Source organism: Ahaetulla prasina, chromosome 6 (assembly GCF_028640845.1).
Source record: "Ahaetulla prasina isolate Xishuangbanna chromosome 6, ASM2864084v1, whole genome shotgun sequence".
NCBI lineage: Eukaryota > Metazoa > Chordata > Lepidosauria > Squamata > Colubridae > Ahaetulla > Ahaetulla prasina.
The window spans coordinates 60578655-60592474 of NC_080544.1; the positions used below are offsets into that span (position 1 = coordinate 60578655).

The 13820-nt window shown below is 39.4% G+C and overlaps 1 protein-coding gene across 3 annotated transcripts in view; it reads left to right on the forward strand.

Moving 5' to 3' along the window:
• Positions 1-163: 163 nt before the first annotated feature.
• The window catches only part of LOC131200732 (solute carrier family 2, facilitated glucose transporter member 9-like), a 33308-nt gene continuing 19651 nt past the window's right edge, over positions 164-13820 (forward strand). Inside the window, exons 1-2 of one of the 3 annotated variants that reach the window (XM_058187930.1) lie at positions 166-512; positions 3094-3896. Coding sequence is in view for 2 of the 3 variants with exons in the window: in XM_058187928.1 (XP_058043911.1) it covers positions 447-512 (66 nt within the window). In the remaining variant the exon portion in view is untranslated. Of the gene's footprint in view, positions 513-3093; positions 3897-13820 lie in introns of all 3 variants that reach the window. The other 2 variants (XM_058187928.1, XM_058187927.1) reach the window with 2 other exon arrangements.

Sequence of the window (13820 nt, forward strand, 5' to 3'; positions counted from 1 at the left end):
TATCAAAATATATGCTTCAGTACATTCTTCTCCTTGCAGCAGCTATCAGCCAAGCACAGAGATAGTTAATTGTGCTTTGGGTTGGGGAGTTCCAAATACCTAATAAGATTCGCTTTGTCCATCATGTGATTGGATCCTCTTCTTATTAAGTTATCTAAAAGAGAACTTTCTTCCCCATCTTACATCTTTCTTCCTTTGCCGATCCTTTACTTAGTTTGGCCCCTGTGTAAATATCTTTTCCTTTTTGTTTGTCATCTGGCAGAGCCTGGGAGCTCCCAGTATTGGGCTAGGAGTTTATTTACAATGTTCTATTATTTTTTTCTGTCTTCATCTTTCTTTTTCTCACGAAAAATTCTATTCCTGACTTACTGAAATGATTGCGTAACTCACAAACAGGCAACTCCCTTTCTTTTTACCAAGCTTATATCATATTATCAGGTCATAAGATGCCGGTCTATCTTTCACAAATGGACAACAGCCCCATTTCTGCATTCCCAAGAAAGTTTACAAAGGTAAGTGATTGTTATTTTCTTACTTTTTTATTTGCCACTTGCCCAATTTTTTTTTCCTTTCAAGGAGGAATGATCTTATGATGTGTCATTTTTTAAATAGTCACCCTGGAATTTTAATTACACCCCATCTAAGAATCTAGGCCAAGACTATTTTCCTAGCTACTCTGTGTTCTCAGTTGTGTGCAAAAATGTATTGTAGATTTGAGCATTTAAGATCTTTCCAGTTGCAGTGGTCACTTTCTCTGAAGTAACAATTTGTATTTAATAGGTCTTTGGGAAAAATGCCCTAACCGTAGGATTTTTCAAATCACAAATCACATTGCATATAGTTGGCTGAATGGTTGATTGAAATGAGTTTCGGTGAAAGTTATTCATCCTTGTTCTAAATTCATCCCCTATTTATTTTCTTTCAATCATTGGGAAGATTTTTTTTTAAATTGTATATATTGCTGATTAATATATAAGAGCCATGGTGGCACAATGGTTAGAATGCAGTATTGCAGCCTGCTGACTGCCAACTGCCAGCAGTTTGGCAGTTCGATTCTTACCAGCTCAAGGTTGACTCAACCTTCCATCCTTCCCAGGTTGGTAAAAAAATTCCCGCAGATGGTTGAGGGTAATATGCTGACTTTGCAAACTACTTAGAGAGGGCTGTATAAAGCACTGTGAAGCAGTATATAAGTCTAAGTGCTATTGCTACTAATAATGAGTGATGGTGACACTTTTTCTTTCCCAAATTTGGCAGAACTATCATACTTTAATAGCTCAAGAACTTCCAAGAGTTCTGAAGCCAATGCTGAGGTATAAAATAGGTAACCATGAAGAAAGTAAAAGCTGAACTAATATAGCCTAATAGGTACCATTTAGCCTGGAATGTTGATTAGTTGTAGCTCCAATAATCTATCACTGTGCATTCAGTCTTGCGTAGTAATTCTTGGTTACCACATTGCTCTGTTGTGCAATTCACAAACATGCTGCCTGTAAGGGAACCTGATATAAATATGGAATGGTAGAGTAGATATGGATGCTTATAGTAATGATTTGGTGGCTTGACATATTGGGCAAGCATGAAAAACTAAGTCAAAACTTCAGGAGGTTAAGGAAGGCAAGAAGAAATCATTTTCCTTACACTATCTTCTTGTATTTTTACTAATTCTCTCTCTTCGACTGAATTGCATCCTCCTATACCTACAAGAATAATCATTTCTTAATGCCCCCCTTTACAATATCCTCACTCTTGTGGTGTATACATGTGTGGGTTCCGATCTGGGGGTGGGGAGAATAGGTCCATCTTGGCTGTTAGAGGTTGCTTTAGAGATGGTTTCTGCATATCTTTCTCAGCAACTTCAATGGGTGATATAAAACATGTTACAAAACATATTGTGTCTCTATATTTCCTGACAAATACTAGCTAAACCTCTGTCCAATAGCTCGCCCTTTCTTTCTTTCCAGTGGTTCTGTATTAGTTAAATATGTTCAGAGATTTCTTCTTTTTATGATATTCTCTTCCATTTCTTCTCATTATAAATCTTTTCCTTCTTTCCAAAAGGTTAAATAATATACAGCATTGAAATATTACCAGTTGACCTGGTGCACTAGAGCTGTATTTTGCTTTTCAGAGCGTGGCTTACAATTTAGAGCTACTCTTGGGTGATCCTCTAGTTAGCCATGCCTTCTATCAGCTTAGATTTTTATGGCTCCTGAGTGCATTGGAGAAGGCAGATAATGCTGCTATTGCTCATGGGGCGGTATAGGTGGTCCTCAACTTATGGCTGGTCGCTTAATAACTTCTTGAAGTTATGATAGGCCTCCCTGGAGATACTTACATTGGAAGTTCCAGTTCCAAAGTTCCAATGACTACCTGCCCATGATCATGATCGCATTTTGGGCACTCAACAACCAGCCCACATTTCCAGCCATTTATACTGTCTCACAGTCAAAAGACTGCATTTTATGATGGCTTTGCCAAAAAACAGCATTTACTTCTGATTTCACTGGACAGCAAAGAATATGCTTCCTGAACACTTTTGGATGTATCTTATGGATTTTTGTCTGCTAATCTCAAAAATAACTGTAATATAATCTATCACATACCATTTTATAGAAATCTTCTGTTTTTACACAATGGTAATATACACCCTTCAGTATGTGTTGGCTATGCTTTACACCTGAAAGAAATATACAAAAACATGGAACTATTGTTGAAGTGCATCCAGTGCACCAAGTACAACTAGTATATCTGAGGAGATCTAAAAATAGTGACTCTGCTCCTTGGAATTCAGCTCTATATACCAAGTATTGTTACATATGTGAATAGGACAGCCATGCAAAAGAGTTACATTATTTTATAAAGAAATGGACATTCCAAAAGGATTTGGTTCCAAGACAGAAAAATGTGGCACATGAACCGCTTGTTGACCTAACAAAGAAATGTTTGCCTCTTCTTCACATAAAATGTGGACCCATGAAAATTTTTGTGAAAGTGATGAACAAAGAAGGTGAAGGTTTTTGTTAGTTGAGACAGATGTTTCCAATAATAATTGATGCCAAGGTTAAGGAAAGCATTTTTGTTGGTCCACAGATCAGATACATCATCAATGGCAAGCAGTTTGAAGATCTGTTGATGGAGCTAGAGAAAATCTCCTGGAAAGCATTTGAGAATTGAGAATTTTTTGGGCAACTGCAGAGCACAAAACTACATTCAGCTGGTTGATGAATTTCTTACGGCATACAAGACCATGAAGGGCACTGAAGATTCATTTTCTGCATTGATATTTGGATTTCTTTAGATGCAAGTTTCACCAGGACATTCCCATAATAGAAAAATGATATCATATCATATATATCATATGATATCATATATGATATCATATCATATCATAATAGAAAAATGCAAATTGATAAATGCAAGAAGCATTGTAAACCAATTGCCTGAATTTATACTCAAGTTAAACAATGGTACATTTGATATTATATTTGTATGCGAAACATGGCTGAACTTATCCATCCCTGACTCCATTATTTTAGACAAAGAGTACCATGTTTTTAGATCAGATCGTGAAATCCGCAGAGGAGGTGGAGTAGCTATCTTTCATAAAAAGTCACTGAATTTCTGATTCAAGATGGCACCGACGAAGGCTGCCTTGGTGAAATGCTCTCTAATGGTTTCTTTATTTCTAATTGTTCTCTGTGACTCACTATGGATTTCCTACTCACAAGACCATCTGCTAAAAATTAAGCAACATTTCTTTAAGGAGCAGCTTTCTTTGATCTCACCCCCGCCTGACTTTACAAACACAGAGGAGATTCTAACAGAGGAGGAGGCAATTCCCATGGAGCCATGGATTACTAAAAAACCCAAATGACAGAAGCGAAGGAAGAGAGGTAAACGAGCTGGGATCTTAAACAGATTAAGAAAGCTGAATGCCACCACATGTTTATTGGACCCATGTCCCTCCTGGTTGGTGCTGGCCACGCAGGAGGTGACACGAGGCTGGCTCCGGGGGATTATTAATGCTTCTTTGTTGGAAGGGGTTGTTCCTGCTGCCTTGAAAGAGGCGGTGGTGAGACCACTCCTTAAGAAGCCTTCCCTGGATCCAGCTGTTCTAGGAAATTATCGTCCGGTCTCCAACCTTCACTTTGTGGCGAAGGTTGTAGAGAGTGTGGTGGCACGTCAATTACCCCAGTACCTGGATGAAACTGTCTATCTAGACCCGTTCCAGTCCGGCTTTTGGCCTGGGTACAGCACAGAGACAGCTTTGGTCGCGTTGGTTGATGATCTCTGGAGGGCCCGGGACAGGGGTTATTCCTCTGCCCTGGTCCTGTTAGACCTCTCAGCGGCTTTTGATACCATCGACCATGGTATCCTGCTGCACTGGTTGGGGAGTTTGGGAGTGGGAGGCACCGTTTATCGGTGGTTCTCCTCCTATCTCTCTGACCGGTCGCAGATGGTGTTGGCAGGAGGGCAGAGATGGACCGCGAGGCACCTCACGTGTGGGGTGCTGCAGGGGTCGATTCTCTCGCCTCTCCTGTTCAACATCTATATGAAGCCACTGGGTGAGATCATCAGTGGTTTTGGAGTGAGTTACCAACTGTACGCTGATGATACACAGCTGTACTTCTCCACCCCAGGCCACCCCAACGAAGCTGTCGAAGTGCTGTCCCAGTGTCTGGAAGCCGTACGGGTCTGGATGGGGAGAAACAGGCTCAAGCTCAACCCCTCCAAGACGGAGTGGCTGTGGATATCGGCATCCCGGTACAGTCAGCTGCAACCACGGCTGACTGTTGGGGGCGAATCACTGGCCCCGATGGAGAGGGTGCGCAATCTAGGCGTTCTCCTGGATGGGCGGTTGTCTTTTGAAGAACATTTGATGACCGTCTCCAGGAGAGCTTTTTATCAGGTACGCCTAATCAGCCAGTTGCGCCCCTTCCTTGACCGGGATGCCTTATGCACAGTCACTCATGCTCTTGTTACCTCTTGCCTGGACTACTGCAATGCTCTCTACATGGGGCTCCTCTTGAAGAGCACCCGAAGGCTCCAGTTGGTTCAGAATGCAGCTGCGTGGGTGATAGAGGGAGCCACTCATGGCTCCCATGTAACACCACTCCTGTGCAAGCTGCACTGGCTGCCTGTGGTCTTTCAGGTGCACTTCAAGGTATTGGTTACCACCTTTAAAGTGCTCCATGGCTTAGAACCGGGTTACTTACGGGACCGCCTACTGCCACCGTTTGCCTCCCACCGACCCGTGCGCTCTCACAGAGAGGGACTCCTCAGGGTACCATCAGCCAAGCAATGTCAGCTGGTGGCCCCCCAGGGGAAGGGCCTTCTCTGTGGGGGCTCCCACCCTCTGGAACGAACTTACCCCAGGACTTAGTCAACTTCCCGACCTTCGGACCTTCTGCCGCGAGCTGAAGACGTATTTATTTATTCGTGCAGGACTGGCATAGAATTTTTAGAAGTTTTTATTATTCGGTTTTAAATTTTAAAGTGGGTTTTATTGTTTTAAATGCATTTTAATTTGGGGCCATATTTAATAAGTTTTTTAATTATTGATTTTATTCTGTATTTATTCATTGTTGTTTTATTTGGCTGTGAACCGTCCTGAGTCCTTCGGGAGAAGGGCGGTATAAAAATTTAATTAATAAATAAATTAAATAAATAAATAAAATTGCATTAAAACTCCTCTGCCTTCACTTTTCCTAACAAATATATGTTCACTTGCACCTGGTTAAATGAATCAATTAAAGATAGCAGCCTGAACATTCCAGGGTTTCAGATTGAACGATCAGACAGGATTACAGAAACATCTGGTAAAAAGAAAGGAGGAGGCTTATGCCTATATATTAACAACAACTGGTGTCAAGATTTAAAAATAATTTACAAATTCTGTGACAACAATTTAGAGACTTTAATTATCAACTGCAAACCATACTATTCACCTCGTGAATTTTCCTCATTTCTTCCAATTGCTGTTTATGTCCCACCACAAGCCTGTGTAAACAAGGCATTACGAACTCTAGCTGACCAAATCATGGAGGCTGAAGCCAAACACCCTGATTCACTGGCCATTGTTTTGGGAGATCTAAACAAGGCAAACTTAAGGAAAGAGCTACCAAAATACTTTCAGCATGTCGATTGTCCCACCAGAGGCAATACTCTAGACCATTACTACACAACACTAAAAGTTGCTTATCGGTCTTTACCACGTGCAGCTGTAGGACACTCTGATCATTGTGTGATTCACCTTGTACCTGCTTACAGGCAAAGCCTTAAAACCACAAAACCAACAATTAAATCAGTGAAGACTTGGACGGAGGAGGCAAAATTAAAGCTACAGGCATGCTTTGACTGCACTGATTGGAATATTTTTGAAGATACCTCTGCAGACCTGGATGAACTCACAGATAGTGTAACATCATATGTCAGCTTCTGTGAAGACCTATGTGTACCTACAAGGAACTTGAGAATATACAGTAACAACAAACCTTGGTTCACACCTAAACTTAAGCAGCTATGACATTCCAAAGAGGAAGCCTACAGAAAAGGTGATAAAATGCTGTACAATCAGGCCAGAAATGCACTAATAAGGGAGATCAGAGCAGCAAAAAGAAGCTACTCTGAAAAGCTAAAGAATCAGTTTTCAGCAAATGAACCAGCAAACATGTGGAAAACCCTTAAAAATATCACCGGCTATGGCAAACCTCCTTCCCAGGCTGAAGGAAATCAACAACTGGCAGATGACCTGAATGAGTTTTACTGCAGGTTTGAAAGGAAGCTACAGCCACCTATCTCCACAACCCCCATCTCAGACACACCAACAACAGCCAAGCCTCCTACAACTGACCCCATTTCATTGGGTTCACAACCCTTAGTGATCACAGAAAAGGAAGTGCAGGACCTATTTCACAGACAAAAGCCAGGAAAAGCTCCAGGCCCAGACAAGATAACTCCTTCTTGCTTAAAAGTCTGTGCTGACCAATTGGCCCCCATCTTCACCCATATTTTCAATAAATCACTAGAGATGTGTTATGTTCCTTCTTGCTTCAAACGCTCTACTATCATCCCAGTGCCGAAGAAGCCCACCATCAAGGAACTGAATGACTACAGACCAGTTCCTTTAACATCTGTAGTCATGAAAACCTTTGAAATGCTAGTGCTTTCCTACTTGAAAACCATCACGGATCTGCTGTTAGACCCCTTGCAATTTGCATACCGAGCAAATAGATCAACAGATAATGCTGTTAATATGACTCTGCACTACATCCTACAATGTCTTGAGTCTCCAAAGACCTATGCAAGGGTCCTCTTTGTACACTTTAGTTCAGCATTCAATACCATCATTCCAGACATTCTTCTAACTAAGCTAAACCAGCTACAGGTACCGGAACAGACTTGTAAGTGGATCACAAGCTTCCTAACAAACAGGAAGCAGCAGGTGAAGCTAAGCAAGATCACATCAAATACCTGTACAATTAGCATAGGGGCCCCCCAAGGCTGTGTGCTCTCCCCACTTCTCTTCTCTCTGTATACCAATGACTGCATCTCCAACAATCCATCTGTTAAGCTACTGAAGTTCGCAGATGACACAACTGTGATTGGTCTCATTCGCAACAATGACGAATCCGCATATAGACGAGAGGGAGAACGACTAGCCTTGTGGTGCAACCAAAACAATCTGGAACTGAACACACTCAAAACCATAGAAATGGTGATAGACTTTAGGAGAAACCCTTCCATACCTTTCCCTCTCACAATACTAGACAACACAGTATCAACAGTAGAAGTCTTTAAATTTCTAGGTTCTATCATATCGCAAGATCTAAAATGGACAGCTAACATCAAAAACATCATCAAGAAAGGACAACAAAGAATGTTCTTTCTGCGCCAACTCAGTAAGCTCAAACTGCCCAAGGAGCTGCTGATTCAGTTCTACAGAGGAATTATTGAGTCTGTCATTTGCACCTCTATAACTGTCTGGTTTGGTTCTGCAACCCAACAAGAAAGACACAGACTTCAGAGGATAATTAGAACTGCAGAAAAAATAATTGCTACCAACCTGCCTTCCATTGAGGACCTGTATACTGCACGAATCAAGAAGAGGGCCGTGAAAATATTTACAGATCCCTTACATCCAGGACATAAACTGTTTCAACTCCTACCCTCAAAACGACGCTATAGAGCACTGCACACCAGAACAACTAGACACAAGAACAGTTTTTTCCCGAAGGCCATCACTCTGCTAAACAAATAATTCCCTCAACACTGTCAAACTATTTACTAAATCTGTACTACTATTAATCTTCTCATCGTTCCCATCACCAATCTCTTTCCACTTATAACTGTATGACTGTAACTTTGTTGCTGGCAATCCTTATGATTTATACTGATATATTGATCACCATTTGTGTTGTAAATGTTGTACCTTGATGAACGTATCTTTTTTTTTATGTACACTGAGAGCATATGCACCAAGACAAATTCCTTGTGTGTCCAATCACACTTGGCCAATAAAAAAAATTCTATTCTATTCTATTCTATTCTATTCTATTCTATTCTATTCTGAATCTAAAAAATGTTCAAGTTGCACATAAACTTGCTATCCCTGAAACTTAACACCACACTTCGATTCCTACTATGCTACAGAGCCCCTGACTACGACATCGCACATGCAAACATGTTAACCTCACTACTAACTTGGGCTACCTCTTGCCCATATCCTCTCATCTTCCTGGGTGACCTCAATCTACCTCATATTAACTGGATAACAAACGAATGTACAACTGAACCCATCCATACTGCCCTATACAACGCTGTTACAAATCTAGGTCTTGAACAACTAGTAACTAACAATACAAGAATCAACAACTGCCTTGAACTCATCTTCTGCAAGAACCCAAACTCAATTTATGGACTACAAATAAAAGAACCCTTTTCCAACAGTAACCACAGCATGATAGACTTTTGTCTCAATATACGCCCTTACAAAAATCGTCATAATAATAGTATTCCAAATAGTATTCCAAATAATATTCCAAACTACAATTTCAAAAAAGCCAACTATGACCTTATAAACACCTACCTCTCATTTCTTGACTGGCAAAATCTATTCTCATCCTGTATCACTGCTGAAGACCACTACAGAGTTTTACTACTTGAAATCAATAGAGTCATTAAACTCTACGTATCACAAACTACCACAAAAATCAAGAAAAACAAATTACCCATATCAATAAAAAAGCTTAAATCCAAAAAAAAATCCCTTTGGAGAAAAACAAAAAGGGCTATGTAACTAATTTCAAAAACCGATACAGAAATATTTGCAACCAAATAAAAATTGAATGCACCAATTACCACACCAAGCAAGAAGAAGACCACCTGCGCACAAATTCCAATCGTGCTTTTTATAATTTTGTGAACAACAAACTTAATGACTCAAGATCTATTCCACCACTAAAAGAATCTAACGGCAAAGAAAATAATGATGAAACAGTTAAAGCAAACCTCTTTAACACATTCTTCGGCTTAGTCTTTGTTAACAGTAATGGCTCATACCCGACATTCCCCAACCGCATCAACAACGACCTAACACATATAGATTTCACTGAAGAAAATGTTGAAAAAGCTCTTCGCAAACTGAAACTATCCCTATCTATAGGACCTGATGGACTATGTGCATACTTCTTAAAAAAGCTTTCCACTAATATAGCAGAACCCCTAAGCATAATCTTTGGAAAAGCCTTCACGACCAGTTCCCTTCCTAAACTTTGGTCACTCGCCACGGTCATCCCAGTCTTCAAAAAAGGAGACCCCAGCTTAGTTGAAAATTACAGATCACTCTCTCTATGCTGTGTCACCTGTAAAGTTATGGAATCTATCATCAACCAATCCATTATCCTCTACCTAGAAACAAACAATCTACTATCTAATAAACAATTTGGTTTCAGAAAAAAATTATCATGTAACTTACAACTTCTTCACTGCAAAAACATATGGACTACAAATCTTGATCAAAGCAAAACAATAGATACAATTTACATAGACTTCTGTAAAGTTTTTGACTCAGTGGTACATGACAAACTTCTCCTAAAACTAAAATCCTATGGCATCTCTGGACCCCTCCACAATTGGATATCAGCGTTCCTGTCAGACAACAAGTGGTCAAAATAGGCAGTACCCTATCAAATCCTGTTCCTGTCAATAGTGGTGTTCCCCAAGGCAGTGTTCCTGGATCAACACTCTTTATATTATACATTAATGATCTCTGTGACCATATTAAAAGTATTTATGTTCTTTTCGCTGATGATGTCAAACTATTTAACGCTACCAACAATACAGCTACCCTTCAAAAAGACCCTGACTTTGTGTCAGAATGGTCAAAAACTTGGCAACTCCAAATCTCAACCAGCAAATGCTCTGTCTTACACATTGGAAAAAAGAATCCAAACACTAAATACAAACTCAATGGATATTACCTTACAGATGACCCCCACCTTGTCAAAGACCTTGGAGTTTTCATATCCAATGATCTAAGTGCCAAAGTCCACTGCAACTACATCGCAAAAAAGGCTTTAAGAGTTGTAAACCTAATCTTCGTAGCTTCTTCTCCAGAAACACTACTTACCAGAGCTTATAAAACATTTGCTAGACCAATTTCTGTCTGGAACCCATACCACATTTCAGACATCAACACAATTGAACGTGTCCAGAAATATTTTACAAGAAGAGTTCTCCACTCCTCTGAATACAATAAAATACCTTATGCCACCAGACTTGAAATCTTGGGTTTAGAAAACTTAGAACTCCGCCGCCTTCGACAGGACCTGTATTTAACTCATAGAATCATCTATTGCAATGTCCTTCCTGTTAAAGACTACTTCAGCTTTAATCACAACGATACAAGAGCAAACAATAGATTAAAACTTAACATTATTATTATTATTATTATTATTATTATTATTATTATTATTATTATTATTATTATTATTATTATTATTATTATTTATTCGATTTTTATACCGCCCTTCTCCCGAAGGACTCAGGGCAGTGTACAGCCAAAATAAAACAAACAATACAATATACAATTAAAACCCGAATTAAAAAACTTATTACACCATTGGCCTAAGACTTTAAAACATATAAAACTAAAAAACCCATTAAAATTCATAGTAAAAATTTAAAAAACCCAATAAAACCCAATAAAATTTAAGCCAGCCCCACGCGAATAAATAAATGTGTTTTCAATTTGCGGCGGAAGGTCCGAAGGTCAGGTATTTGGCGTAAACCAGGGGGAAGTTCGTTCCAGAGGGTAGGAGCCCCCACAGAGAAGGATCTTCCCCTGGGGGCCGCCAGCCGACATTGTTTGGCGGACGGCACCCTGAGAAGTCCCTCTCTGTGTGAGCGTACGGGTCGGTGGGAGGCATGAGGTAACAGTAGGCGGTCCCATAAGTACCCAGGCCCTAAGCCATGGAGCGCTTTAAAGGTAGTAACCAAGACTTTAAAGTGCACCCGAAAGACCACAGGTAGCCAGTGCAGTCTGCGCAGGAGTGGTGTTACATGGGAGCTACATGAAGCTCCCTCTATCACCCGCGCAGCTGCATTATGGACTAACTGAAGCCTCTGGGTGCACCTCAAGGGGAGCCCCATGTAGAGAGCATTACAATAACGTTAACCGCTTCAATCTTGATTGCAGAAAATAAGACTTCTGTAACAGAGTTGTTAATGTTTGGAACACACTACCTGACTCTGTGGTCTCTTCCCCAAATCCCCAAAGCTTCAACCAAAAACTGTCTACTATTGACCTCACCCCATTCCTAAGAGGTCTGTAAGGGGCGTGCATAAGAGCACAAACGTGCCTACCGTTCCTGTCCTATTGTTTCCTTTCATTATATCCAATTAATATAGTTATTACATAACTATATATTATATAGTTACTTTCATGCTTATGCTTATATATACTGTTGTGACAAAATAAATAAATAAATAAAATAAATATCAGGCCAACTGGAATCTATCAATTCTGGTTGGTTATTGTTGGACACTGCAGCAAACTGCACCAGACACTGAGTACAAATGGAAATCAGTAACAAAACATTTTTAGCCCTGTTGAACTCATGCAGTGTGTCAGAAAAATTATGTGATTAAATACATTACAGCCATTAAAAGTCAATTTCATATTTCTCAAGAGTCTTACATGATACAGTCATTCTGAAATTGTATTTATTTTCAGTTTGAAGGGATCTATCATAATCACCAAACAATTTTAGGTAGCCAAATCTTTGGGGAAAAAAAGTTATTTTTGGCAAAACTGGCTCATAGCAAACCACTGGTTCATTTAAGGATCGCAGTAATCATGTCCATAGGGTTCACTTAATGACTGTTGTAAAGAAGGTCATAAAATCAGGTTAGTCACATGAGTGGACCATTTTACAATCATTGCAACTTACAACCATGATGGGCACAGTCCTTTATGGTCATAAATTGAGCACTATCTGTAAACTCTAGTTTAGTTTATTCAGTGTATTTTGATGAACATTCGGTTGATCCCACAAATACCAGACATTTCACTAGAAAGAACATATCTTTTCTATTATTTATTTCTCATTTTGGGGTACAATTCAGAGTAGTGACTTTTACTTTTCAAGCTTTATCCTGAGGATCAGGTCCATGTCTTCCGGCTATTTGAAGTATAGTGGTGGTAATGAAAAATAAAGAACTCTAATCATGCAAACCCTATTGTAGAAGGTTCTCTCCAAGGTCACCTGCTTCCTCATCACTATTCTCTTTCTAGCACAAAGTGAAAAATGGTTTACCAGAAAACTTTGATGATAACACAAGAGCACAGGCTGATCTATTGTATAGTTATGCAGTTCTTATGCAGATATCCCATAGTTATTTTTTATCTTGGATGCTGAAATTTGTACTGAAGCATTGATGCTTTTTTAATGTTTCGCCTTCATAATGTATGTTTACGATTGGATTTTTTTTCAATATGATTTGTTATTAGAAATCAGAATTAAGATGGCAGGTGATAGGTGAAAAATCCATTTGGTTAAAATAGCAAAACAAATATTAAATGTTTAAATCAGTTGTAAAGTAGTTGCTTATTCTACCTAAGATATTTGACCAATATCACATTCTAAATATACAATAAAATCTATTGCCATGATATTTAAGATTTAGTCAACATGTGTCCATTTTCTCTAAGTCCCAAATTCAATGTTCAGCATTAGCTACAATGGAAAAGTTCTATTTATAGATTGGCTAAAGGCATCCCTAATTCCCATTGTGGATCAGTCTCCATCTGTGAATAAACTTGGATTCCTCCCTCTGACATATTTTGTACTATCTAATTGCTATGCCATCAACTTCAATTACTTTGAAGAGTCCAAACATTTCCTCATTCTCATTTTCTGACAGAGGAACCTACAGAGATATCCCTTCTGCAGATTTACTTTGCCTTCTGTAAAGTAGAAAACCTACGTATCAGCAACAGTTTCTCCTAGTTGGCTTCTATGGGTTTTGCCACTACAAAGAGGGATCCAGTGACTTTCCAGATATTGTTGACTTATAACTGCCAATGAGTCCAGCTAGTGTACTGAATGCAGCAAGATATGGCAGTTTCCAGAGGACCAGTGGTTTCCTATTCCTGGTCTAATCAGTGCCAGTGTTAAAGAGAAAAGGGCATATTTTGTAAATTATTGTCCGTGTTTTCCATAATCAAAGTATAGAATCAAAGTATATCAGGAAATCAGTTGCCTCCTTCCCTGCTGATTCTCAGTTTTTAATTATTGAGGTTTAAGATTCAATAA